The sequence below is a fragment of the Euprymna scolopes genome, chromosome 35 (genome assembly GCF_053919585.1).
Source record: "Euprymna scolopes isolate OS-2025 chromosome 35, ASM5391958v1, whole genome shotgun sequence".
In the NCBI taxonomy this organism is placed as follows: domain Eukaryota; kingdom Metazoa; phylum Mollusca; class Cephalopoda; order Sepiida; family Sepiolidae; genus Euprymna; species Euprymna scolopes.
In genome coordinates this window covers 11,122,303-11,136,945 of record NC_136516.1, presented here as the reverse complement: position 1 = coordinate 11,136,945, position 14,643 = coordinate 11,122,303, and the positions used below count along the sequence as shown (strand labels likewise).

The 14,643-nt window shown below is 35.6% G+C and overlaps 1 protein-coding gene across 1 annotated transcript in view; it reads right to left on the bottom strand.

Annotated features, from left to right (window-relative positions):
• Nucleotides 1-1,843: 1,843 nt before the first annotated feature.
• The window catches only part of LOC145259681 (uncharacterized), a 40,503-nt gene continuing 27,703 nt past the window's right edge, over nucleotides 1,844-14,643 (bottom strand). The window contains exon 2 of the mRNA XM_080117345.1: nucleotides 1,844-2,472. Coding sequence (XP_079973471.1) covers nucleotides 2,012-2,472 — 461 coding nt within the window. The 3' untranslated portion in view covers nucleotides 1,844-2,011. The remainder of the gene's footprint in view (nucleotides 2,473-14,643) is intronic.

The following is a 14,643-nucleotide window of genomic DNA, read 5'->3' as shown; positions in this document are numbered from 1 at the left end:
CTGACACCCGTCACATCGATTTTCCCAAATCTCAGTACCTGGTATTTCAAATTTCGAGTCCATAGACTAAAAATTGACAGAGTTATTGCGTAGGGAAATGTACACAGACAGACAGACAGACAGACAGAAAGACAGACACGTTTACTTTTATAGATATATGGGATATAATAATAATAATAATAATAATAATAATAATAATAATAATAACAACAAAAAATTGAAACGTAGCACTTGAAGAACAGATACTACACTTTGATCTTGGCCAAAAGGCCAAGGAGAACAAGTCATTTTTAATAGCTTAAAAGCGACACCAATTTTTTTTTTATTCCAGTTTCCTTTTAAGGGATGACAAGATTCATTTGGAATAATTCACTTTCCTTTTTTAGGGGAGCACAGCATAATAACGGCTGAAGCGAATACGGATGAAATTAAATTTGCTGAATAGACTGAAAGAATTTATAAGAAGTAGTGAAAAAGGAAAGATTTTTTTAACTGCAAAAATGTTGACCAGGCAAGTTAAGGAATGCGACAAATAAAGTGAACGGTTAATGAATAAGGTGTCAATGGAGAGTATAACAAATGCCAGAGACATTTTGCAGGCAGGAGCTGTAATGGTTGGTGTGCAGGCAAGAGCTGTATTTGTTGGTGAGAGCCAGTACATCTCAATGGAAAAAGAAAGTAATAAAACTTGCAAGGTCTTTCACTTTTTGTAGCTTAGTTCCTTTTAGATCCATGCAAGCACATCACCTTCTCCACTAAAAGGCGGTATCACATCCTTTCCCAATCTCAGAAGTCCTAATTCCAGGATCTCTTCGTGCCGAAATAGCCTGTAATTAAAATAATCAAGTATTAACTGTTTTAGATGTGCCCTGATGATTTGTTACTTATGCTGCACTTTCAAGTAAAATTTCTCGGGTTAAATTCGACACACCGCTTTAAAGATTCATTACCCCAAATTCCACACACTGCTGCTAAAACTCGACGCTCTGCTGTTAAAACTCTCTACAAAACTCGACGCTGCTGTAACAATTCTCAACTCCAAAACAGCGCACTGCTGACAACACTTCCTACTCCAACATCCAAATCTAAAATCAACCCAGTCTCTGAAAAATCAGACATTTTATTTCAAACCGGAAGCATATCATTTGTATATTAGGTGACAATATTGCAAGTATAAAAAGAAAAAATGCGCGATTTTTTTTTCTTATTTTTTTTTGTCTACACAGCATTCTACAGTCTGCTCGAAAACAGGTTTGTACCAATATTCAAGGCGTTTAATCAAAGATGAGCTATTTATCTTGCCTTTGGCTGCGTTTCACACCGTACTAATCTAAACAACATTAAAAAGAAAAATTTATAAAATATTGAAGAAGAGTTAAAAGTGTATCTTTTTCACATTAACCCAAATAGAGAAGCAGTAGTTAAAAAAAAAAAAAACCCAAAACACAAAGCACAACTGTCTCACTGATATTCGCTATTATTTAACGCAGGATAAGTTGGTTTCTGGGAATAAAAACCTTATATTCTCTTCTTTGATTTTATGGTTTTATAGCGAAAAGGCTTTATAAGTAGAAAATATTTATTTCTTGTGATAGGGGTGCTGCAAAAAACAACAAAAACAACCCCCCCACATACGCTAGTGTTTCGTTATGTAAAAAAGCTTGGAAACCACTGGTTTAAGTGATATGGTTGATTTTGTTTTGTATAAAAAATAAAAAAAATGAAAATAAAAAAAATTACCCCCCCCAAAGAAACAAAGGAATAGTGTGCCGCCATGTTGATAACCAGTGTATTAGATAGACATAATCAAGTGGACGAAAGTAATGCAAAAATGACAACAATAAAATACTGAAAACACGTTTATTATTCTATATAAATGTTTATTTATTAATGTCATTTAAGCGTGATGTGTGTTAGGGTTAGGGTTGTGTGTGTCTGTAAATACATGAATATAGAAAAGCAGGCATCCACAGTCTTTTTTTTTTTTTTTGAACGAATTTTTGTGAGGAGATTATTTTCCAGCCCAGGGACTGAAACCGCGCTTATCTGAATTTTTCTCCTCAGCCAAATCGATATATTCCAGAACAAGCTGCTTCAGGATACTCTCAGGAATACCGGAACTAACAGCCATTCCGCTTCTTTTTCCGTGCCACGGATGAAACCGAGTCTTTTTCCTGTCTGATTGCGTGTTTCGAGCGCGAACGACGTAGCCGACACTGGCTTGTGTATTCCTCTTTCCCGCCCAGGGAGAGAAGGATCTCTTGACTTCGGCGGAGTTTTCGGGTGAAGTCTCGTCCGATGGAGCTTCATCGTAGACGGGGAAAGCCTGATCTGCTCGTTTGCCGGCCCAAGGACTAAACTGCTTTTTATCTTCTGCGGATTCTGCATTGAATAGTGACTGCTGTTCGACGCTGCTATGGCAGTCGTTGCTATCTTGGCAATCAATCTGTGCCGTGCACGCAACCAATATGCCTACAAGAAATAAAGAAAACAAATTAAGGTAAAAAATAAAAAAATAGCTAATACAAAAGGGTCCATTTTAGCAAAGATCTTTCACTTGTAGTAAGACAAGTAAAAATAGGTTAGAATAGTAAATTCTCATGTTAGGTTAAAACTGAATAGAGTGAGATTTTCCAATTAGAAGTCGAGTAAGAGCTTCGTGTCCCGAGGGTTACGTCACAGACACAGGAAACGACCCTGATGACGTGGTAAATAAGCAGAGAGGATCTCTTGTGAGTGAATCAGTAGATATAGATAGATAGATAGAGAGAAAGAGAGAGAGAGAGAGAAAGAAACAGAGAGAGAGAGAGAGAGAGAGAGAGAGAGAGAGAGAGAGAGAGAGAGAGAGAGAGAGAGAGAGAGAGAGAGAGAGAACAGTGAGTTTGGACAGCTGTTGCTTTCTCTATAATGGAGGGGGTTGGATGCTTTATGCGTATATTATGTAAAAAGGATAAAACTCGAAAGAGATTTTTGAAACCAATTTCATTTATTGATATTTCTTTATCAATAACATTTATGAAAGATAATAATAATAATAATAATAATAATAATAATAATAATAATAATAATAATAATAGTTCAAAAGGAGATGAAAGCTTTCTTAATAATAGTGAGATTTCCAGTGCGGAAATAACAGATGATGACTTCAATTTGCTGCATAGACTGAATGAAAGAATAAATGAGAAGTAGTTTTCTTTCATTCTCTCTGTTTCACTTGTTACTTCTATTTTCGTGAGAGCGATGAGTTAGTAGCAACAGTAGTCGGTGAAGCGACGTGGTTGCTTTGGAAACCAGTAAAAAAACGTCGCTCATCTCCTTACCTGTTTTTACGATTTTGAACACCAATAAATTCATCCTAACTTTTATTTTACTGAACGAAAATTGAATTTTTCCCCACAATATAGTTGAGAAGGTTTAGCTATAATCTGTAATAATTATTTGAAATTTGGTCGAAAAATGAGTGAGCAGTGAAGCTTAAAAGCAGTTCTAAATGACCAAAACTGCAACTTAACTATATATTCAAATACAGTAGTGTTTGAATGATATATATACGCATATTTTTTCTAATTTCCCTAGGTCCAGCTAAAATGATGAGTTGCGGGTACGACGAGTTACGTGTCAGCATATATATATATAAATATATATATATATATATATATATATATATATATATTCAATATCTGAGCTAAGACTAACTCAGTCATTCAATATCTGAGCTAAGACTAACTCAGTCATTCAATATCTGAGCTAAGACTAACTCAGTCATTCAATATCTGAGCTAAGACTAACTCAGTCATTCAATATCTGAGCTAAGACTAACTCAGTCATTCAATATCGAATTAAATATGCATTACAAAAGACAAGCACCGTTAGAAGACAAGTTAGAAAAGAATGTTTAACTTTATGAAAGTACTTTTATCAATTACAACGTCTTTAAATAAATCATTATTGTTGATCTCTATAAAATCGTTTTCACCCAGTTATTTCTTCATATTTGTGTCTTGCAGCTCACAAAGCCACATGATAACAAAGACAAAGATCATTTCAATTAAATGAAATTCGTACGTGTTGATCTAAAGTTCAACCTTGAATCAGACATTGTATGCAAGTGACTTGTAGAAAACAAACGTGAGTGTGTCTTTAGGGTCTTGTCGCTATTATCTCTATATTTGAGTTAAAATATCAGCTAAGACTAACTCAGTCATTCAGCCCCGAATTAATTATGTAAAACCAAAGAAAAACAGTACCGGTTTCACATTAGAGAAAGTTTTTTTCACTTCAGGAAATCGCTCTAAAAGTAACATTTCTAACGTCAAAGATGTGGGTTCCATATAGAAACGTTGGTTTGATTTGAATAAAATAAAATGCGCATCAAGTGCGCTTGAAAGCCAAATCGCGACGTAATATTAGGAATGTTCCTAATATTACGTTGTGGTTTGGCTTTCAGCGCACTTGATGCGTATTTCATTTTAACATTTCTAAGCTTCACAAAACATTGTAATTTGATTTAGCATTGATTTACCAGTTATCTTTTTAACAAGTAAAAGAATGAATGCTCTAATGCTGCAGGTATGTTTAGATTTATATTATACTAGCAGGCCGCCCGGCGTTGCCTAGTCATAAAATACGCATAAAGATTATATTTTAATTCACATAGAAACTGAGACATGCGCATGCGAGTATTATGTTTTTTTTTTCTAAACAATTCACTTCTTGTAAGTAAAAAAAAAAAAAAAAAATACTTGGGTTGAGATCGAAACCAAAACGTAAAAGCCAGTAAGTCAAGTACGATAACCATTAGGCCGGCTTGATACGATTTAAAAAAAATGTATACAAACCTACTTATTTTTAACATAATGAATCTGTCATGTGACCCATTCATGCATGCGCAATCGTGAAGCAGTTAAAAAACACATAAAAATCCGACGACTCCAACGTACCCATTTTTTCAATTTTAACCCCTTAGCAGCCATTTTTTCCTGATGAAAACGGATTAAAATGTTTTCCATGTGTCTGAATATCCTATATACCAAATTTCAAGTCTGTAGATGAAAAAATCGTTGAGTATATAGGTTGAGAAGTGTCCTCACACACACACACACACACACACACACACACACACACACACACACACACTCTCACTTTTATAGATATGTAGATTGACTATCAGGAAAATCCGATGTTACCCCAGATTGAATGAGGATCTACGAGTGTTCTACAAATACTTTTATTGTGATTGAAATCGGTGAAATTACCTAATTTTTAATCAAATCGATTGATCGCCTGCTCTAGTCGGGGACTCATCGTGGTGCACAGAGACAAAACTTCACAGGCCTCCCTGCAGTAACTTTACCCACAATACAAACTCAAATATCATGTATTGGTTTACACGTCATCAGGAAATGGAAAGGTGACAGTGTCTAAATGGTTAACGACACAAACGGGCGATCTGGTTTTACTAAGTTCGAATCCAACTCGTTCAACTGAAACATTTTCACTTAGAGAGGTTAATAACCGTTACGTGCTCCCTTCCGTAAATACCCGATGTCTTTCGAGAAAGAATTCTAACTAGAAAGATATCGGGGAAACGATTGCCAACAATAAAATGATCTAATTCATACTAAAAGAATGCTCAATAATAACAATAGGAAGGTGACGGTGGCTAAGTGGTTAACGACACAGACTGACAACAGGGATGTGCCAAGTTCAAATTCAGTTCGTTCCGCAGAAACAGGTTCACTTACGAATGTTGGCAACCTTCACATGGTCCCGCGATAAGTACCCGATGTCTTCTGCAACTACGACAACCACATAAATTTGATAAGCTGATTCTGATACGACAAGATATGGTGGAAATTTGGTATAATTTGTTTACACTGAACTTGAAGACGACCATATTGTAATCAGACGAAAAGCATACCAGCGGAACCGAGTTCTAAAGGTGGACAGTTCTATGAAAGAAGATTTGTTAATGGAATTTGCGTTTAGATTAGGTACATATGGAGAGTGAGGGAAATTGTTGATAGTGGTTGTAGTTAGACGAGTGTGTTTTGTGAAAAAAAAAAAGAAGACTTCTCGGATTGCAGAATACCTCAGCTGAATTCATTAAAGTAGTACTGTTAGCGTTCAACAGATTTTATTTTTATTACTTTTTGTGCTTTTTTCAAAATATCTCCTTGTACGGGGATGCAATTTAAAAGAAAGCACTATACCAAGATCAAACAGAACTTTTCTCACATAAAATATTACGTGGAATTCAATGATTCTCTTAATTTGTATTAATATTCTTTTTTTTAGAGTATGCTAATTCTTCAGATTACTGTTCTCATCTTGAGTATTATTCGCATAACGTTTCGGCTGATGTAACCTTCGACCTTCTTCATGTGTATCTCACCGAACTCAAGAATATTTCTGTCGAACTCGGGAATCTGCACGGAATTTTGAACAGCACCCAATATTTAATCTACAGTGGTAGAATGCCCTCGTTCCGTCAGCCATGATCGGGTAGAAATTGTAATTAATTCATAATTGTATTTTGAGTGTCGCCCTGTACTGAGGATTGCACCTTCAGCTTCCAGAGAAGTATCACTTACAACTGCATTTTACTCATTGGCAGTATTCGGTGAATACTCTTCGACTGTTTACTGTTTATTTCCGCTGATTTTGCACTTATTTTCTTTTAATTCATGTGTCAATTTCTGGTAGCCTGGGGGAAGAATTTATCCGTTGCGCCACGGGTGAGTACATATGGCTGATAGAGAGCTTAGATAAAAATAATCCAAACTATATTTAAATCACATCCTCTCTCAGTATTCAACATTCCGACGTCCGTCGTTAAATACTCTTTGACTGTTTACTGTTTATGCCCGCTGATTTTGCACTTAATATCTTATAATTCATGTGTCAATTTCTGGTAGCCTAGGGGAAGAATACTAGCTTACGGAGTCAAGGTTAACTTTGTAAATTAATTTAAATCTCCCGATTGGCAGCAACTATCATATCCTACACTGATAATTGAGTAAACACGAGATATTAGTGTCTGTAAGTATGAGAATATATGGTAATATTTATTTAAAATCATATATATATATATATATATATATATAAATATATATATATATAAATATATATATATATATATATATATATATATATATATATATATATATATATATATACTAGCAGGGAAAGCCGACATTGGCCGGGATTGAATAGAGATTAAAGAATGTTTCGCATAAAAATCGGTAAAATCGCCAATTTTTAATCAAATCGGGGCACACATCACAGTGCATAGGGAGAAAGTTCACATGTCTCTCGCAGTGACTTAGTTCACAATACATTGTAGTCCAGATTGCACTGTAGAGAACCTACTGTTGATTTTATAAAAAAATTTTTTTATATGTAATGGCTTGAATTAAAGTTTAAAATGCAAAAGTCAATTATCATGGTTCAAGTGTGCTCTAAACAGAAACATTCATTTCGAACGCACCTCTGTCATATCAAAGAACATATTGTTGATTTTATATGCCTAGCATTACTGCTTGTGCGGTGATAATTATTTGAATTTTAGTTTAAAATCGAAAAGTCAAGTAGCATGGTGCAATTGTGGTTTAAACAGAAACATTCATTTCGAACGTACCTCTGTCATACCAAAGAACCAACTGTTGATTATACATGTCGGACCTTTCGGCTTGTGTGGCAATAAAATTTCTCAAATGCACTTGTGACGTTAGGCTGCGTAAGTTATTGACTTTGGTACAAAATCGCCTGTTCCTTCTTTCATCGGATTATTTTGATTATCGATTATCGATTATCGATACTTATTGAAGATATTCCGATGCAAAACAAGAACACTGCCAGGCACATAAAGTACTTTCGTGTGAAATTTCAGCCGTTTTCAAACCGAAAAGGGAACGAACTCACACACACAGACACACCCAAAGTTCCTTATATATATATATATATATATATATATATATATATATATATATATATATATATATATATATATATAATGAATGAATGACAAAAGTCTATATTCCAAAGTTCATGATACTGACCATCTTACAATTTATTTCTTTAATTCAGTTGAAATTTGCAATTCTTGACAGTATCTGTTTCATAGCAATCACTTAATTATTATATCAATCAGTGAATCTATTTTGCCCTTAACTCATCAGAAGAAATAGCAACAATCAATCCATAAAAAGGGAACAAATGACATGATCCAAAATCCGAAAATTGGAATAGAAGTTATAAATACCTCATAATATGTTTACGTTATGCCATTTTATTATTCGTTCATTATATTCCTCTGTAATTACATTGGGCTTATTAAATAAGGATTGGTATATATTATAAGGAAATAAAGTATATATTTTTTTTTATGCGTACAGACACTAGTGTTTCGTGCTTTCGCAAACATCAGCGCAAGAAGTGACGATTGCCGCTGGTCGAAATATTCAAACCCTGGCACGAAACCACCTTTGGCATAATTAATAAAGAACGTTACCCTTGGGTCACCATCAACCGCCCCGAAGATCAAGGGAAAGTTACAATTTATAAAGTTAAATACAAGCGTAACGTTATTAAGACGATCCATAGTGATCTAGTGACCGGAAATCGTGAACTCGCACACACACACACACACACACACACACACACACACACACACACACACACACACACACATATCTATATACATATATTACACACACATTTATATAAATGTATAGATATATATCACTTAAATCCAAAGTAGCTGAGCAGCGGCTTGGTTCCCACCAGTTTTGGCAAATAGCAAACAGGATCCTGAACAGAAGCGTGCGTTCTATCCAAACCATCATCAATGGACCTGAGGTCATCTCGTCAGCATCAGACAAGGCCAAACTATTTGCCAAGAACTTTTCAGCTAACTCTACCCTATGCGACCAAAGCCATCAACTCCCCGTATTTCCGCCTATAACAGAAAACACACTATGCAACATACAAATACCTGTGCGTGAGGTCACCAAGCTAATCAAAAACCTTGATTCCAGTAAAGCAACTGGCCCAGACGGCATTCCAATTATAGTGTTGCAAAAGCTTCAACCAGAACTTGCCCCCATACTTACAACACTGTTTAAGCGTTGCCTTAAGAAGTGCTTCACAACACACTGGAAAACCTCATTAGTATTGCCTGTATTTAAGAATTCAGGTGATAAGTCATCTCCCTCTCAGTACAGACCAATAAGTCTCCTGTGTGTTATGAGTAATCCATATTAAATAGTCAACTACCTCAGCAGAAATAAACTTTCTTAGTGACATGCAATATGGTTTCCGTTCTGCCAGATCTACAGCAGATGTGCTAACGTTTAGATATCATAGGATTAGTGAATCTCTCGACAAAGACTTCCTTTCTAGAGCAATTGCTCTTGACATATCAAAGGCCTTCGATAAAGTATGGCATAAGAGCCTACTTCACAAGATTTCCAGCTACGGTATAATTGGAAATGTTTTCTCAATTATTAAATCATTTCTCTCTGATAGGCTCATAAGAGTAGTGGTTGATGGGCAGAAATCAGAGGCCCACAGTATTAATGCTGGAGTCCCTCAGAGGTCCATCCTGGGCCCAACTCTCTTCCTGATCTATATCAATGATCTCCCAAAACACATACTTAAATCATTCGTTGACATCTATGCTGATAACATGATCATCTATGGCAACACATCTAAGGCCGTAAATCACAAAGTTCTCTCTGATTATCTCTCCTCTAATCTCGAGCGCGTGGTACAGTGGAGAAAGAGGTGTCTGGTTACTTCTAATGCATCTAAAACCAAGCTCCTATCTTTACATCATCAACGCTCTGATCCCCATCTAGCATCAATTGAAATGGATGGCTCTCGTGTAGGGGAGGTTCCATGTTTTTATGGGCTTCTAGGCTTGACCTTTACTCCTGACCTGAAATGGAAGACGTACATCAAGTCAGTTGCCAAGGTCGCTGGAAAAATGGTAGGATCCTTCAACCGCTCCAGAAGATATCTCACTGCTGATGCAATTCTCTATTTATATAAAAGCCAAGTACGTCCAAGGATGGAGTACTGCTGCCACATCTGGGCAGGAACTGCTAAAAACATACTATCCTGCCTTGACATAGTACGTGGCTTAGTAGGGGATGCCCTTTTCTCTTCCCCGAAGCCTCTCTCCCATAGAAGAGACGTTGCGAGCCTGTCTTTGTTTTGACTTCCATGGAAAGTAATCGTCTGAGCTCCAGTCTCTAGTCTCCCCCCTCGCCAATCTTTCATGATGAAAACCCGTCTAGCTGAAACCACTGTCAAAAATGTTCCCCACTCTTTATCTGTGCCAAAACCAAAATGTAGATTCCATGAACAAGCTTCTTTCTTAGAAGTGCACGGCTGTGGAACTCTCTTCCGTTTGCCTGTTCCCCACCTGACTACAACTTGGGTGTCTTCAAGTCCAACATAAACAAATTCCTGATGAACCGCCCCCTTAAGTAAGACACTTTATCAAATCTCCAATACTAACTATTACTACGATACTATCCCATTGATTACTCTATACGCAATAACCCTTATCCCCGAGTGGCTTCTGGGCCTTGATAAGTGGTAACTTCCTTGTAAAAAAAATAGGCTTAGAGCTTAACGTACAAAATGCGCCGTAAATAAAAAAGTATATGATTATTTATGAAGTACTGATCCTCAGATGGCACGTTATAATTGAGAGAGAGAGAGAGAGAGAGAGAGAGAGAGAAAGAGAGCGAGAGAGAGAGAGAGAGAGAGGTAGAGATAGAGATTGGTGGAAAAAGAAAGACTGTGATGAAAAAGAAAGAACGATATTGAGGGAAAGAGATAGAGTTAAAGAAAGGTGGAGTCGTTCGTTCAGAAAGAAAGACAAAACTAAAATTCCTGTTTTATTTCATTCCTTCTCTTTTGCAAGTTTCAAACTAACATACTTAAAAATATTTTTTTCAGCATCCCTGACAACGTCAGGTAGCCCTACTAATTTTGTTAATCTAAACCTTAAAACTACTGTTCGATTATCAATATTACCGTGTCGCCTTTATCTGACAAGTTCTTTCACTTCACGGCCTCGTTCGCAAACCGGAAGTCCTCATCACGTCATTTTATCAGTCATATTGCCTGTAGAGAAACATTTGAAATTTGACATTATGTTTGATGATAAATTGATAACTTCTGAAAGTCTTCTTTGCCGATTTGAAAAAAAGAATGATTACTTGCGTATCTAAAAGATATCCACTTACAAAGACGAGATGTCCTAAATTAATGAAAAGGCAAACATATCTATTCATTTTGGAGACACTCTCAACAGTATATCCTTATTTATGTGCCCCTCTCTTCGAGGGCAGAGTTTTTAATATAGGGAAATCAATCTTAAAAAAAAAAAATGAAAAAAAGCGCACTTATGATTCGGACAATATAAGAATTACCTAAGGCAAGAAGAATTTGTCTTTCTCCTCATCGAAGACAGAAAAGATTCTACAATTATTTACTTTTAGAATAAGAATATGTCACGATCCCATACTGAGAGGCATTCAGAAGAAATGGTGCGTATAATATATATATATATATATATATATATATATATATATATATATAGAGAGAGAGAGAGAGAGAGAGAGATCAATAGAGAGAGAGAAAGAGAGATAGATGCAGAGGGAGATAGAGATACGGAGATATAGATTGAAATAGAGACAATATATATATATATATAGAGAGAGAGAGAGAGAGAGAAAGAGAGAGCGAGAGAAATATATAGTGATAGAAATATAGAGATAAATAGAGTGATAGAGAGATAAATGAAGACAGAGATAAATAGACAGAGATAGAGAGAAATAGATAAAGCGAGAGATAGAAATATAGAGCGAAATAGAGATGGAAAGAAATATAAAGATATATATAGATAAATGGATATAGCGATAGACAGAGAAAGAGAGAGAGAGAGAGAGAGAAAGAAATGTATTAAATTAATTAAATGAAGACATTATTAATATAAACTTAACTAATTTAAAACATCATTCTTTTAGAATAATGCATGCATACTTGCTTTTTCAACATTTCTGTTATCTCTTTCAAAATTGATTAAAATATTTCTTCGTAAACAATTTTTATTATTTACTTTATATTATAGGGATTAAAATGCGTTAATTTTATGATAATTTGCCTTTTAACGGTTAGGATCTCAATTATTAACTACGATAATGCACTAGAAAATCAGCTTACTTTGTTTTTGAAGGGGTGAAGTTCTATACAATCAAATATGTTCTGGCTTTGTGTCATCTTTCCACCGGGATACGCCCGTACAAGGTCCTGCTAGTTTAGAATAATAGTGTATTTTTTAACGAGTTAGGTACAATTCATTCAAACGTGTACGGAGCAGTTCATCCTTTTCTATTCTATTTTTTAACTAAACGCATCCTGATTCATTCGTCAATGTTCTTTTCTCTTTTTCACATTTTGTACATATCTTTCACTTCAACAGTCACCACAATACCACATTTACTCTATGGAGCTACTTTTATATTTTAATCAACAGATAAAATCATGATCGTGACATCTTCATCAACGAGAGACCGCTAATGTTATGTTTTTACACACGAGCGATAAAGAAACTGAATAAAGTTATTTTCTACATACGTGCGCGGTCTTTACAAATTGGTCTTTTATTCTCTGCATCGTCACTTCTGTCATCGTTGCCACGTTACATGGGTGGCTGTAAACATGTAGGGCTGTCGATTGTCCCGTTTTTTTTTTTAAATAAAATTTCCATTCATAGAATGATACAAAGAGGACCTTGCTGAGTTCTTCAAGGTTTTATTGGTAAGATTTTACTTATTGACGGCGTGAGACTTTAAGAAAAAAATCCGGTCATGGACATGCGCCAGAAGCAAAAATGCGCTATTGAATTCCTGGCAAATGTGCATTGAGAATAGTGGTGACTAAGTAAAAAAAAAAAAAAAATTCTGGAGCACAAAATGTCACTCGTTTTAATGTTACTATACCCGTCTTCGTAGCTCTTGAACTTTCTGAGTTAAAAAATAGGAGGCTTTACTTTTGGAACGACCCTCGTAAATTAAGTCTACTTAGAAGGTCATTGTCGTCCAACATATGCGCTTCTTCTTCCTATATAATATTTCTTCCCACGTCAATGAATAAATAAATAATTATCAATGATTATTAATCAATGAATTATCAATAAATAATTATCAATCAATGAATAATATTTTTTTATCGAGGAGAGATCACCCATGTAATGTTCTCACCAGTTAGCGATTAAGATATGAAATAAAGTCTTTTTATGCATACATGCGCGGGCTGTTTATAATCGCTTCTTTCATTGTCACCGCGTTTCATGAGTAGTTGTGATTCTCTTTTGAACTTTGACGAAATAAACTTTCCATTCATAAATGACACAAGGAGACTTTGCCGAGTTCTTCAACGTTTTATTGGGGAGAATGAATTTAGGAGAGAGAGAGAGAGAAAGAGAGAGAGAGAGAGAGATAATATGGCTAATTATTTGCTTTTCTAACTTGAGAAATGAGTAGACGGACACAGATATTATCAATATTCAGCTTACAGAATTTTTACATTTTTAAACCATCTCGTTTGTATCGCTTCCCAAGAGAAACTGACTAAAACCCTTTGTTTCCTCTCACTCGAAAACGTGCTGTCATCTCATATCGTAATCGTTCGATTTTCGACGACATGTTTTGCCTAAGGAGATCGGCCTTTACCACCCGCTTCAAATCACGGTGCCTCTTTTCCTTGAATATGTGGTAAGAAGTACTGACTTTTGATTATCTAGGAATAATATAACATTTACTTAACACTATTTTTTAACTTTGTCGAAACAAACTTTCCATTCATAACAAAACATAAGGAGACTTTGCTAAGTTCTTCAAGGTTTTATTGAGGAGAAATCACTATTGGAGAGAGAGAGAGACTAATTTATCTTAATCGTTATTTACTTCTTAGTTTACTAACTTACTCTTAAGAAATGGGCGACATAATGAGCAGAGGCATCGGGAGCATTCAGCTAAGATTCGGTTTCTCCATCGTCCGGCCATGTCCCGTTCGTACCGCTTCCCCAGAAAGACAGAACAAAAACGATTTGTTCTCTCTCGCTCAGAAACATGACACCATCTTATATCGTGAATGTTCGACTATGTTTCATCCCATCAGTTTGACCTGTGCCCCCTGATTCCTCTCGCGTCATAGTTTCTTAGTGTAGTTTCGTTTGTAGCTAGGTTATCCTGGCATGTACTAATGTGACCCTTATCAAAATTCACACTAGCTAAATTTATCGTTACTTACGTCGGGCCCCTCATATGTTGCAATAGCTTGATTCCGAACACGAAGGCTGGATACTGGTGTCCCTTAATTACAAACTTAAATAGTATATTTTTAACGTAAGGAATCAGACAGGACAGATACTACATACCGATCTCAGTCCGAAAATATAAAAAATGTGCTTTAAAGATACTCTAAGATACCCGTTGAAGCATAGCTAATGATGTAATGAGATTAGCCATGAACAAAGAAACTACTACTACTACTACTACTAGTGTTGCGCTGCGTTTTTTTTTTTATATTAATGTGATAATTCGTAATAACTATTGCAATAAC